The 14099-nt window shown below is 43.7% G+C and overlaps 1 protein-coding gene across 1 annotated transcript; it reads right to left on the bottom strand.

Annotated features, from left to right (window-relative positions):
• Positions 1-8235: 8235 nt before the first annotated feature.
• On the bottom strand, positions 8236-8851 carry LOC101025906 (cytochrome c-like). Its single transcript, XM_009180760.3, has one exon. The coding sequence runs from the start codon at positions 8791-8793 to the stop codon at positions 8476-8478; it is 318 nt and encodes a 105-aa protein (XP_009179024.1). The 5' UTR covers positions 8794-8851; the 3' UTR covers positions 8236-8475.
• Between the last annotated feature and the right edge of the window lie 5248 nt (positions 8852-14099).

The raw sequence follows: 14099 nt of genomic DNA, 5'->3' as shown, positions 1-14099 counted from the left end.
AGACTGGCTTGTGTTTCATCTCATTGTAGAATGCAAGAGTGAGAAGGCTGAGAAACAGGGAGGTGAAATAATATAAAGTGTGTATAACAGATTTCAAATCTCTTGTGAAAGGGAGTCTACCAGGTTTTATTATACTTCAGATTATACTTCAGCTCAGAGATGGTTCTGTGGTTGTGGAGCTGGCCTTGTAGGGATTCTTCACCAACTTGGCACACCGAAAAATCATCACTATTAGGAACAGAAACAGAAGAACAACAAAGGCAATGGCAAAGCCTTTGTCCACATCAACACTGTTGGACAGGCTTGAATCTTCCATGGGGACTTGCATCTCGTTACTGTTGTCCAGCTCCAGCTACTTCCTCAGGTACAGCTTCAGATTTGTCATATTCCTAGACAAAGGAGGATAAAACAGGCTTATTGGTTTGTGTGTGTATGTGTTTTCTTAATAACACTGTGAAAAACCAAAAAGGGACCAAGGGTTGAAAAAATATCGGCAAGATTTACTTAAGAAGCAGTTACAACTTTGGGAGGCCGAGACGGGCGGATCACGAGGTCAGGAGATCGAGACCATCCTGGCTAACCCGGTGAAACCCCGTCTCTACTAAAAAAACACAAAAAACTAGCTGGGCGAGGTGGCGGCGCCTGTAGTCCCAGCTGCTCGGGAGGCTGAGGCAGGAGAATGGCGTGAACCCGGGAGGCGGAGCTTGCAGTGAGCTGAGATCCGGCCACTGCACTCCAGCCCGGGCGACAGAGCGAGACTCCGTCTCAAAAAAAAAAAAAAAAAAGAAGCAGTTACAAAACTGATAAAGTTGATATAGATGACCGACAAGATACACACATACAAGTATCTGTGTGTAAAATATCTGGAGAATTACTCCGAGACAGAACGTGAGCAATGTATATAACCTAGAAATCAGGCGGGCCTTCCTTGTCCCCTAAGATCCAGGTAAAACTGTCTTCGACATCTGAATTCTGTGTTAAGTCAAAATCCTCCTCTAAGATTACTTCAAATTCCAAGAGTACTTATTGTACCTAGTTTGTTGTATAGTCTTAACTCACTGGCTATGAACATGAAATTGTTTTATTTTTTCTGATCGCTACATTTAATTGTACTGTCATTCTCATATCTTCATGAAAAATCAGGTATATCCCAGAAGTGATCAATTTCAATTATTAAAACTTACAGGCTGGGCGCAGTGGCTCACACCTGTAATCCCAGCACTTTGTGAGACCAAGGCGGGTGGATCATCTGAGGTCAGGAGTTTGAGACCAGTCTGGACGACATGATGAAACCCCGTCTCTACTAAAAATACAAAAATTAGCCGGGTGTGGTGGCGGGCACCTGTAATCCCAACTACTCAGGAGGTTGAGGCAGAATTGCTTGAATCCGGGAAGCAGGTTGCAGTAAGCTGAGACCAAGTCATTGGACTTCAGCCTGGGCAACAGAGCGAGACTCCGTCTCAAAACAAAACAAAACAAAAATTAGCCAGGCGTGGTGATGCATGCCTGTAGCCCCAGCTACTTGGGAGGCTGAGGCAGGAGAATCACTTGAAACTGGGAGGCAAAAGTTGCAATGAGCCGAGATCATGGCACTGCACTAGAGCCTGGACGACAGAGTGAGACTCTGTCTCAAAAAAAAAAAAAAAAAAAAAATGAGAGTCCAGAAATAAACCCATATATCTATGACCAAGTAATTTTTAACTAGGGTACCAAGAACATTCAGTGAGGAAAGAAAACAAATGGTGCTGGGACAGCTGGATCACCACATGCAAAAGAATTAAGTTAGACCCTTATTTTGAAATGAACCCAATAGTCTCATAGTTTTTTTTGTATCAACAGAAATTGACCCTTCTTGCTGGGTGTGGCGGCTCATGCCTATAATACCAGCATTTTCAGAGGCCGAGGAGGGCAGATCACCTGAAGTCAGGAGTTCCAGACCAGCCTGGCCAACATGGCGAAACCCCATGTCTACTAAAAATATAAAAATTAGCTGGGTATGGTGGCACACACCTGTAATCCCAGCTACTCAGGAGGCTAAGGCAGGAAAATTGCTTGAACCCGGGAGGCAGAGGTTGCAGTGAGTTGAGATCAAGCCACTGCATTCCAGCCTGGGCAACAGAGGGAGACCTCCTCTCAAAAAAACAAACAAACAAGCAAACAAAAGCAAAAACAAACAAGCAAACAAAAAAAACCAGAAAAAAGAAAAAGAAATTGACCTTCTGGTCTTAAAGCTTAACACTTACATTTGTTTTATTTTGAGTTCCTTCTTCAGGAAAGGACCACCAGGCCTCTCAAAAAAAGTATCAAGGAACTGAAACTCAACCAGATCATCCCCTCCTGACAATGAAGTACAAGACCCCTCATTGGTCACGAGTGCTTTCTTGGCCTCCTGAGTTCCTGTTTTCCTATACATCGTTACATTTCTTCTTTACTATATAAACCTCTAATTTTAGTTGGTCAGGGAAATGGATTTGTGACTGAGCTGCAGCACCTGAGTAAAGCCTTCTTCCTTGGCAATACCTGTCGTCTCAGTGGCAGGTACTGCTCATCTTTCTGTGTGGTGAGCAACAGGACATAAACTGAACTCCTGGTGTTTTGGTAACAATTTCACACCACATAGAAAGATAAACTTAAAGTGAATCAAAGACCTAAATGTAAAGATTCTTAGATATGACACCAAAATCATGAGCAACAAAAAAGAGATAAACTGGACTTCATCAAAATTTAAAACTTTTTTTTTTTGAGACAGGGTCTCACTCTGTCACCCAGGCTGGAGTGCTGTGGTGCCATCTGGGGTCACTGCAGCCTCTACTTCCCAGGCTAAATTGATCCTCCCATCTCAACCTCCCAAGTAGCTGGGACTATAAGTGCACATCATCATGCCTGGCTAATTGTTTTTTGTTTGTTTGTTTGTTTTGGTAGAGATGGAGTTTCACCATGTTGCCCAGGCTGGTCTCAAACTCCTGGGCTCAAGAGATCTGTCCTCTTTAGCCTCCGAAAGTATTAGGATTGTAGGCATGAGCTACTGTGCTTGGACAAAACTTGTGTACTTTTTTTTTTTTTTTGAGACGTAGTCTTGCTCTGTCGCCCAGGCTGGAGTGCAATGGCGTCATCTCGGCTCACTGCAACCTCCGCCTCCCAGGTTCAAGCGATTCTTCTGCCTCAGCCTCCCAAATAGCTGGGATTATAGGCGCCCCCCAGCATGCCCAGCTAATTTTTGTATTTTTAGTAGAGTCGGGGTTTCACCATGTTGCCCAGGTTGGTCTTGAACTCCTGGGCTAAAGTGATCCTCCACCCACCTTGGCCTCCCAAGGTGCTGGGATTACAGGCGTGACCCACCGCGCCTGGCCAACTTTTGTACTTTAAGCAGAAGATTATTATCAAGAAAATGGGCTGGACACAGTGGCTTACGCCTGGCCAGTACTTTGGGAGGATGAGGTGGGAGGATCACTTGAGGTCAGGAGTTTGAGACCAGCCTGGGTAGTATGGAGATACCTTGTTTCTTAATTTTTTTTTTAATTAGCTAGGTGTGTGGCATGTGTGTGTGGTCCTAGCTACTGGAGAGGTGGAGGCAGAAGGATCCTTTGAGCCCGGGAGTTCAGGGTTATAGTGAGCTATGATCATACCACTGTACTCCAGCCTGGGTGACAGAGAGAGACCTGGTAACCAAAGTTACAACGGAACAATGAAAAGACAAACAACTCAATTAAAAATTAGGCAAAGGATCTGAATAGAAATATCTTTTTCTGCATAAGGAATATATGCAAATGGCCAATAAACACATTTTTAAAATGGTCAACATAATTAGTCATCAGGGAAATGGAAATAAAACTTCAAGATACCACTTCACACCTACTGGGATGACTAGAATCAAGTCAGATTAAGTGTTGGCAAGGGTATAAAGTAATTGAAACCCTCATTGACTGTTGGTGGGAATGTAAAGTAGTGAAGCTACTTTGGAAAACAGTCTGGAAGTTCCTTGAATTATTAAACATAAGAGTTACTGGCCAGGTACGGTGGCTCACGCCTACTATCCCAGCACTTTGGGCAGCGAAGGTGGGTGGAGGATCACTTTAGCCCAGGAGTTCAAGACCAACCTGGGCAACATGGCAAACCTTCCTCTCTACAGAAAATACAAAAATTAGCTGGATGTGGTGGCACGCACCTGTAATCCCAGCTACTCAGGAGGCGGAGGTGGGAGGATCACCTGAGCCTGGGAGGCTGGGAGGCTGCAGTGAGCTTTGATCACACCACTACACTCCAGCCTGAGTGACAGAGTGAGACACTGTCTGAAAAAAAAAAAAAAAAAAAAGCCACCATGTGACCCAACAATTCCACTCCTATGGCTGTCCCCAGGAGAACTGAAAACATGTGACCACACAAAAACTTACACAGGAATGTTTGTAGCAGCATTATTCATCATAGCCAAAAGGTAGAAACAACCCAAAAGTCCATCAACTTACAAATGGATAAGCAAAATATGGTATGTCTACACAATAGACGTATTGGCCATAAAAAGGAAGTATTGATACATGCTACTTGGATGAAACTTTTTTTTTTTTTTGGATGAACCCCAGAAGCATTAAGCTGAGTGAAAGAAACAAGTCACAAACTCCCCCAGCATATTATATAATTCTATTCATATGTAAGTCTAGAATAGAGAAATCTATAGAGACAGATTAGTGGTTGCTTAGAGCTGGAGGTGGGGGATGAGGGGTGAAAGTTAAATGGTACAGGGTTTCTTTTGGAGGTGATAAGAATGTTCTAAAATTGTGGTAAGGCCGGGCGCGGTGGCTCAAGCCTGTAATCCCAGCACTTTGGGAGGCCGAGGCGGGTGGATCACGAGGTCAGGAGATCGAGACCATCCTGGCTAACATGGTGAAACCCCGTCTCTACTAAAAATACAAAAAACTAGCCGGGCGAGGTGGCGGGCGCCTGTAGTCCCAGCTACTCGGAGGCTGAGGCGGGAGAATGGCGTGAACCCGGGAGGTGGAGCTTGCAGTGAGCCGAGATCGCGTCACTGCACTCTACCCTGGGCGACAAAAGGAGACTCCGTCTCAAAAAAAAAAAAAAAAAAATAAAATAAAATAAAATAAAATTGTGGTAGTGGTTAAACATTTCTGTGAATGTGCTAAAAACCATTCAATTGTACGTTTGAAATGTTTGAATTGTATATGATTATATCTCAATAGAGCTGATTTTTGTAAAGCCTTAGTTCAGTTTTAAATTCCTAATGTTATAGAGGATTCAGAGTTCAATAGCTCTTCTCCCTTTTCAGGCTGCTGCTTCTGCTTTGTATAGGATCAGGAAGAAAGAAAGGGGAAAATGTGAAGTGTTTCTCTATTTAATGAATAATTGTGGCCAACTGTGAGTAGGTAACCTTGTCTTACTCTGGTTAGATCTGGTGGTTTCAGAGTGAAGGATGTTTGTAGTTTTTTGAGTAGCGTTTATCTTCATTCTGGACTTTTCTGTCATTGAAGACCCCTTCGAATGGTGCTGCTTATCGTCTATTCTCCAAACCTAAACTCAGGTTGGCTATCCCATGACTTGGTACAGTGGTCTCCTGGCACCTCCCACTGCTCCTGCTCCTTCGGAGACACCTGAAGTCCTTTAGGGGGAGTTGCCAGACTGTGATGGGTTGGTGGGATTGGCCACATTTTCTTCCTAGGCATACTTCACCAAGGTACCTATAAACCCTGCCAGCACAGGTTATTCCAGTGAGCCTTCCACTTTCAGAACTCTCTAGCCAAGAAACTGACATGATTTTTAATGTTTGCACAGGTTAAAAACTCACACCATGCTTTATTCCAACCTGACCAGAGTGGGTTGGCAGGTTCTACAGTTTAAAGCATCTGTCTAGGGAATGAAATGTTGTTAGTCTCTCCTTGCTGGTGTCACCAATTGTACCAATGTCTCTCTTGGCATGCCCTCATCTTTGGCTTTGGGAGGAAGGGGAAGTACTTTTATCTTTTTTGCTTAGCATCACAAATACTGTACATCCCATAATGCCAATAATGAGAATTCCCAGTTGTCCTCCCAATTCATTCTTTTTGCTGTTGTTGTTTTTGAGACAGGGTCTCACTCTGCCACCCAGGCTGGAGTGCAGTGGCATGGTCATAGCTCACTGCAGCCTCAGCCTCTTGGGCTCAAGTGATCCTCCTGCCTGAGCCTCCTGGATAGCTGTGACTACAGGTGCCCACCACCATGCTTGGCTAATTTTTAAATTTATGATGCCCAGGCTGGTTTCAAACTCCTGGGCTCAAGCAACACTCTGCCCACCTCAGCCTCCCAAAGTGCTGGGATTACAAGCATGAGCCACTGTACCCAGCCCCAGTTCATTCTTTTTTTTTTTTTTTTTTGAGATGGAATCTCGCTCTGTCCCCAGGCTGGAGTGCAGTGGCACGATCCCGGTTCACTGCAAGCTCCACCTCCTGGGTTCATGCCATTCTCCTGCCTCAGCCTCCCTAGTAGCTGGGACTATAGGCACCCGCCACCACTCCCGGCTAATTTTTTGTATTTTTAGTAGAGACAGGGTTTCACTGTGTTAACCAGGATGGTCTCGATCTCCTGACCTCGTGATCCACCTGCCTCGTCCTCCCAAAGTGCTGGGATTACAGGCATGAGCCACCGCGTCTGGCCTCATTCTTTATATATACTGTGGTGGGACAAGGAGTGGGAGTTGGTGGAGATATGATTGACTAAGCTAACTTCTCATGAGATTTGGAAGAGGTTCTGGCTCCAATTGTTAAAGCTTTCTTTAGATTATAAGTAGTATTGTGCCTTCAATAAGACTTGACCACAATTCTGGGGCAACAGGGTAAGTTGCACTCATATCTTTTACACTGGATTTTCATGCCACCTCCTGGACTCCACCCACATATGCAGATGGTATGGGCGGATAAGACCGGGTGCCATGGCTCACACCTATAATCCCAGCACTTTGGGAGGCCGAGGTGGGGTGGGATCACCTGAGGTCAGGAGTTGGAGACCAGCCTAGCCAACATGATGAAACCCCATCTCTACTAAAAATACAAAAACTAGCTGGGCGTGGTGGCATGTGCCTGTAATCTCAGCTATTTGGGAGGCTGAGGCAGGAAAATCACTTGAATCCGGGAGGTGAAAGTTGCAGTAAGCCAAAATTGTACCACTGCACTCCAGCCTGGGTGACAGAATGAGACTCGTCCTCAAAAAAAAAAAAAATGAAAAAAGAATGGGCAGATTTTGCAAGTTCCTCATGAAGGGTGTTGTGTGTGTGTGTGTGTGTGTGTGTGTGTGTGTGTGTGTGTGGTTTTCTTTTTAATTATCATAAGTCTTATGATCACACATAATTTTATAATTTGTGTATATCTCCTCTACTTTAATCCTTTGAAGTTGGCAAAAGAATCATTCCCAATCACAAATACATAGGAGTTCTACAGTGTTATGTTTCTGAATGGCTGTTTAAAGACAATCCTAAATTATAACTTAGTTTGACTTAGATTGTAAAGCATTCAAGAGTAAAGCTTAACTTGCTACTATTTTAAAAGCATGTGACCTTATAGATCATCTATAAAATGTGAGAAGTGTTAAATAATGTTTGATATTACACATAAAACACACTAAAATGCCTTTCAATAAGTAAAAGGAACCATTTTAAATACAGGGAATTCTAATTAGATTGGCATAGTTAAGGCCAAAAATATAAAGTAGACATGGCTACCTTATTTATCTTCAACCCTTGCCTTTATGAACACAAAACACAGGTGAATCTTGCTTGGTTCTGAGACAGTGAAGGAATTTCTCCAGTATTTAAATACATTCACATAACCAGTTATATAAATCTAAATATAAAACCAATCTCCAGTAAGTTTTAAGATGGCACTCACCATCTTTGTGAAAAGTTTAACATTACTAATGAAGTCTAATCATATCTTTAGAAGGGGTAAACAGTGATAGCATTTACTGAATTGGAATTACTATTATTTATTTATTTATTTATTATTTTTTTTTTTTGAGGCGGAGTCTCGCTCTGTCGCCCAGGCTGGAGTGCTGTGGCCGGATCTCAGCTCACCGCAAGCTCCGCCTCCCGGGTTCCCGCCATTCTCCTGCCTCAGCCTCCCGAGTAGCTGGGACTACAGGCGCCTGCCACCGCGCCCGGCTAGTTTTTTGTATTTTTTAGTAGAGACGGGGTTTCACCGTGTTAGCCAGGATGGTCTCGATCTCCTGACCTCGTGATCCGCCCGTCTCGGCCTCCCAAAGTGCTGGGATTACAGGCGTGAGCCACCGCGCCCGGCCTGGAATTACTATTAAAATTCAAATGCTGAACATATTCATTTAACCACAAGCCAATCTTAGTTTTGAATCAGGACTGCCCAACAAAATATTCTGTCAGTCATTCATGATCTGAATTCTGTTGTATGAGCTCTATTAAAGTATGGTACACATAAACAATTCATGAGACATTTGTTTTGCAATAAATAAGGCAGTGGCCAATTATTACTCATTAGTAGCTTTTTTGAGATAAGCTGTCAAGTCGGCCTTTTCTACCTTCTTTTTAATGCCGGCAAAGATCATTTTTGTTCCAGGGATGTACTTCTTGGGATTCTCCAAATACTCCATCAGTGTATCGTCTCCCCAGGTGATGCGTTTGTTCTTATTGGCATCTGTGTAAGAGAATCCAACGGCCTGACCTGTCTTCTGCCCGAAGAGACCATGGAGATTAGGCCCAGTCTTGTGCTTGCCTCCCTTTTCCACGGTGAGACACTGGGCACACTTCTGAACAAAAATCTTCTTGCCTTTCTCAACATCACCCATATTTAATTCTCTTTGTCGTCACTGGCGCAATGAAGGTTCCCACTCTGAAGCCGGACATCCCACTCTCTCCATAAAGGGTGATTTTTTTTTTTTTTTTTTTTTTTGAGACGGAGTTTTGTACTGTCGCCCAGGCTGGAGTGCAATGGCGCAATCTCTGCTCACTGCAACCTCTGCCTCCCAGGTTCAGGCGATTCTCCTGCCTCAGCCTCCCGAGTAGCTGGGATTACAGGCGCCCACCACCATTCCAGCAAATTTTTTGTATTTTTAGTAGGGACGGGGTTTAACTATGTTGGCCAGGCTGGTCTTGAACTCCTGACCTCGTGATCCGCCCACCTCAGCCTCCCAAAGTGCTGGGATTACAGGCGTGAGCCACCGTGTCTGGCCAGAAGGGTGATTTTTATGTTTTTTATTTTTTATTATTATTTTTTTCATGTCATACTGCTGTCTTTTAATTAAAAAAAAAAAAAAAATCAAAGAAAACGTCTGGCCAGGGCTAGGTTAAGACAAACAGGAACACTTCAGAATCCAAGGCAGGGAAAGGCTGTTGGCCTCCCTTCAGAGGACTGCAGAGGTGGGAAGAGGGAGGGACAGATCATGCACAAAAGTACTTACAAATTACAAACCCACCCCCCACCCCTCAATAAAAAGAGAAGAAAAAGCCCCATCACTTAACAGAAGGGTGATTTTTTAATAAAATATGTTGTTGTGACAGAATGATCAGATTTTCAAAACAAAACATAGGGATTGGCAGAACAGACGCATCGGGTTATTAAAAGGAGACTACTTCTGTTTCAATTACAGCTGTGCCATAAAGGCCAAAATAAAATAATAGATAGCAGGAACCCCATGTTCCAAAGAGGGATCTGATAACCAGGCATTGCAGAGCAAGTAGCTAGACAATTTTTGAAATATTTAGTTAAGTATTCACCTTGAGTGGATAAAAAGCGTTGACAGTAAAGAGGCAATAGGTTTTCTTGGGGAAAGTTGTTGGAATGTTGGTATTTTCCCTCTGTACTCTGTAAGAGAAAGGTGTACAGAGGGAAAATACCAAAGGTGACTGCTTTCCCTTCAAGCTTGATATATGTTCCCCGCAGTTTGTGGGACACAGTGGTCTGCTTTTTTGTCATTTTGTCTTGTTTATATTCCATTTTTAGAGTTTTTTCCCCTACTATTATTGCATTTATTTTATTTTTTTGAGTATGTGAAATATTAACATAGTTACCAGAACTATATACAAAAATTACACTCAAAAAGGTATCACCCCTCCCCGACCATTCTTTCCATTCCATTTCACCCACATCTCATCCTTCCCACCCCATTCCTACCTACCTCCTACAGGTGATGAATCTCATTCATTTCTGTCGGTCTGGCTGAGCTGGAGTGCAGTGGCACAATCTCGGCTCACTGCAACTTCTGTCTCCTGCCTCAGCCTCCTGAGTAGCTGGGATTACAGGCGTGTGCCACCACGCCTGGCAAATTTTTTTTTTTTTTTTTTTGAGATGGAGTCTCGCTCTGTCGCCCAGGCTGGAGTGCAGTCGAACAATCTTGGCTCACTGCAAGCTCTGCCTCCTGGGTTCATGCTATTCTCCTGCCTCAGCCTCCCGAGTAGCTGTGACTACAGGCACCCACCACCACACCCAGCTAATTTTTTTTTTTTTTAGATATTTTTAGTAGAGATGGGGTTTCACTGTGTTAGCCAGGATGGTCTCGATCTCCTGACCTCGTGATCTGCCTACTTTGGCCTTCCAGAGTGTTGGGATTACAGGTGTGAGCCATCGCGCCCAGTCAAATTTTTGTATTTTTAGTAGAGTCGGAGTTTCACCATGTTGGCCAGGCTGGTCTCGTTCTCCTGATCTCAGGTAATCCACCAGCCTCAGCCTCCCAAAGTGCTGGGATTACAAGTGTGAGCCACCGCGCCCGGCCTTTTTTTTTTTTTTTAAACATCTGCAGAATAGCACTCTATTGTGTGGATAACCACTCTTTTCATACAGGCATTTAATTCTTTTCAATATTTGCAATTATAAATAATGTTAGTGTATATTACTTTTTTTTTTTTTTTTTAATTTTTGAGACAGGGTCTCATTCTGTTGCCCAGGCTGGAGTGCAGTGGTGTGATCATGGCCTACTGCAGTCTAGATTTCCTGGGCTCAAGCGATCCTTCCACCTCAGTCTCCCAAGGAGCTGGGACTACAGGCACAGGTCACCACACCTGGCCAAGTTTTGTAGTTTTTGTAGAGACAGGGTTTCATTATGTTGCCCATGCTGGTCTCAAACTTCTGGGCTCAAATGATCCTCTCACCTTGGCTTCCAAAAGTGCTGAGATTACAGACATGGGCCACTGGCTGCGGCCCAGTGTATCTTCTTGTGTACATGTATTTCTCTATGGAAGTGTATCATCAGGGTAAATTCCTAGAAGTGGGAATTTCTGGTCAAAAGATTAATTAATTTGCAGTTTTAGTAGATATTGCTAAATATCTAAATATCCTCCACAATGGTTGTATGATTTTGAATTCTCATCAACAATTAATAAGAATGCCAGTTTCTCCACAGCTTTTCCAACAGAATGTATTGTCTGTCATAATTTATAATCTTCATCAATCTGATGGATAAGACATTGTATACTGGCGTATGGTTTTCTTTGTTTGTTTGTTTGTTTGTTTGTTTTGACATAGTCTCGCTCTGTCGCCCAGGTTGGAGTGGAGTGGTGCAATCTCAGCTCACTGCAACCCCTGCCTCCTGGGTTCAAGCAATTCTCCTGCCTCAGCCTCCTGAGTAGCTGGGATTACAGGCCTGTGCCACCACGCCCGGCTAATTTTTGTATTTTTAGTAGAGACAGGGTTTCACCATGTTGGTCAGGCTGGTCTCGAACTCCTGACCTCATGATTCACCCACCTTGGCCTCCCAAAGTGTTGGGATTATAGGCATGAGCCACCACGCCTGGCCCAAATGGCATAGTTTTAATTTGCATTTCTTTTATTATTATGAGTGATATGGAAGATCTCTTCCTGTATATAAGAGCCACTGTTATATCTTTGTTTTTGGTAACAGCTTTATTGAGATATAATTCACATACTATATAATTCACCCCTTGAAAGTGTACAATTTAATGGTTTTTAGTACATTTAGTACAGAAATATGCAACCGTTTCCACAATCAACTTTTTTCTTCACTATCACCCCATGTTACTCCCCCAAGCAACCACTAATCTACTTTCTGTCTCTCTATCTAAATTTCTCATTCTGGATTTTTACAAATGGGATAATTACTTTTACATACACACATACATATATACATATACTTTTTTTTTTCTTTTTTTGAGGCAGAGTCTCACTCTGTCACCCAGGTTGGAGTGCAGTGGCACGATCTCAACTCACTGCAACCTCTGCCTCCCGGGCTCAAGCAATTCTCCTGCCTTAGCCTCCCCATTAGCTGGGATTACACCATGCTTGGCTAATTTTTGTATTTTTAGTAGAGATGGGTTTTCACCATGTTGGCCAGGATAGTCTCGATCTCTTGACCTCAGGATCCATCAGCCTTAGCCTCCCAAAGTGCTGGGACTACAAGTGTTAGCCACCATGCCTGGACTTGTATACATATTTAATATATGTATGTGTGTGTGTGTGTATGCACACACACACATATACACACACATATGTATTAGTTCTCACACTGCTATAAAGAACTACCTGAGACTGGGTAATTTATGAGGAGAAGAGGTCTAATTGACTCACAGTTGTGCAGGCTGTACAGGAAGCATGGCTGGGAGGCCTTAGGAAACTTACAATCACAGTGGAAAGTGAAGGGGAAGCAAGCACGTCTGACCATGGTGGAGCAGGAGAGACAGTGTGAAGGGTGAGGTGCTACACACTTTTAACTGGATCTCATGAGAATTATCATGAGACTAGGAGGATGGTGCTAAACCATGAGACACCACCCCCATGATCCAGTCATCTCCAACACTCGAGATCACAGTTCAACATGAGATTTGCGTGGGAGACAGAGCCAAACCATATCAACATATATATATAGAGAGAGTGACTGGCTTCTTTCACTTAGGATATTTTTACAGTTTATTGTGTTGTAAAATGTATCAGTACTTGTTTTCTTTTTATAGCTCTGTAACATTCCATCCTATGTATATATCACAATTTGTTTATTGACTCATCAGTTTATGTACATTTGGGTTGTTTCCACTTTTTGGCTATTACGAGTAATACTGCTATGAACACGAAGTTTTTGTGTGGATATATGTTTTAATTCATCTTGGGTAATACACCTAAGAGTGAAATTACTAGGTTCCATAGTGACTCTGTGTTTAACCATTTAAAGAACTACAAAACGTTGCTTCACACCCACTATGCTTCACATCTACTACATCGCTTCACACCTATCAGATAAATGTTGATGAGGATGTAGAGAAATCAGAATCCTCATCCACTGCTGGTGGAAACGTAAAATGGTGCAGCCACTTTGGAAAATGGTTTTGTAGTCTCTCAAACGATTACATATAGAGTAACCATTTACATCTCTCTCTTTTTTTTTTTTTGAGACGGAGTCTTGCTTTCTCTCCCAGTCTGGAGAGCAGTGGTGCAATCTCGGCTCACTGCAAGCTCCGCCTCCCGGGTTCACGCCATTCTCCTGTATCAGTCTCCCAAGTAGGTGGGACTACACGCGCTCGCCACCACACCCAGCTAATTTTCTGTATTTTTTTTTTTTTTTTTTTTTTTGAGGCGGAGTCTTGCTCTGCCGCCCAGGCTGGAGTACAGTGGCCGGATCTCAGCTCACTGCAAGCTCCGCCTCCCGGGTTCACGCCATTCTCCTGCCTCAGCCTCCCGAGTAGCTGGGACTACAGGCGCCTGCCACCTCACCCGGCTATTTTTTTGTATTTTTAGTAGAGACGGGGTTTCACCGTGTTAGCCAGGATGGTCTCGATCTCCTGACCTCGTGATCCGCCCATCTCGGCCTCCCAAAGTGCTGGGATTACAGGCTTGAGCCACCGCGCCCGGCCAATTTTCTGTATTTTTTAGTAGAGACGGGGTTTCATCGTGTTAGCCAGGATGGTCTTGATCTCCTGACCTCGTGATCCACCCACCTCGGCCTCCCAAAGTGCTGGGATTACAGGTGTGAGCCACCGTGCCCAGCCTTTTTTTTTTTTTTTTTTAATACAGAGTCTTGCTCTGTCACACAGGCTGGAGTGCAATGGCATGATCATGGTTCACTGCAACCTCAACTTCCCTGGGCTCAAGTGATCCTCCCACCATAGCCTCTGGAGTAACTGGGACTACAGGTGTTCGCTACCACACCTG

The sequence above is a fragment of the Papio anubis genome, chromosome 1 (genome assembly GCF_008728515.1).
Source record: "Papio anubis isolate 15944 chromosome 1, Panubis1.0, whole genome shotgun sequence".
Taxonomy (NCBI): Eukaryota; Metazoa; Chordata; class Mammalia; order Primates; family Cercopithecidae; genus Papio; species Papio anubis.
This window is presented reverse-complemented; position numbering and strand designations above follow the sequence as displayed.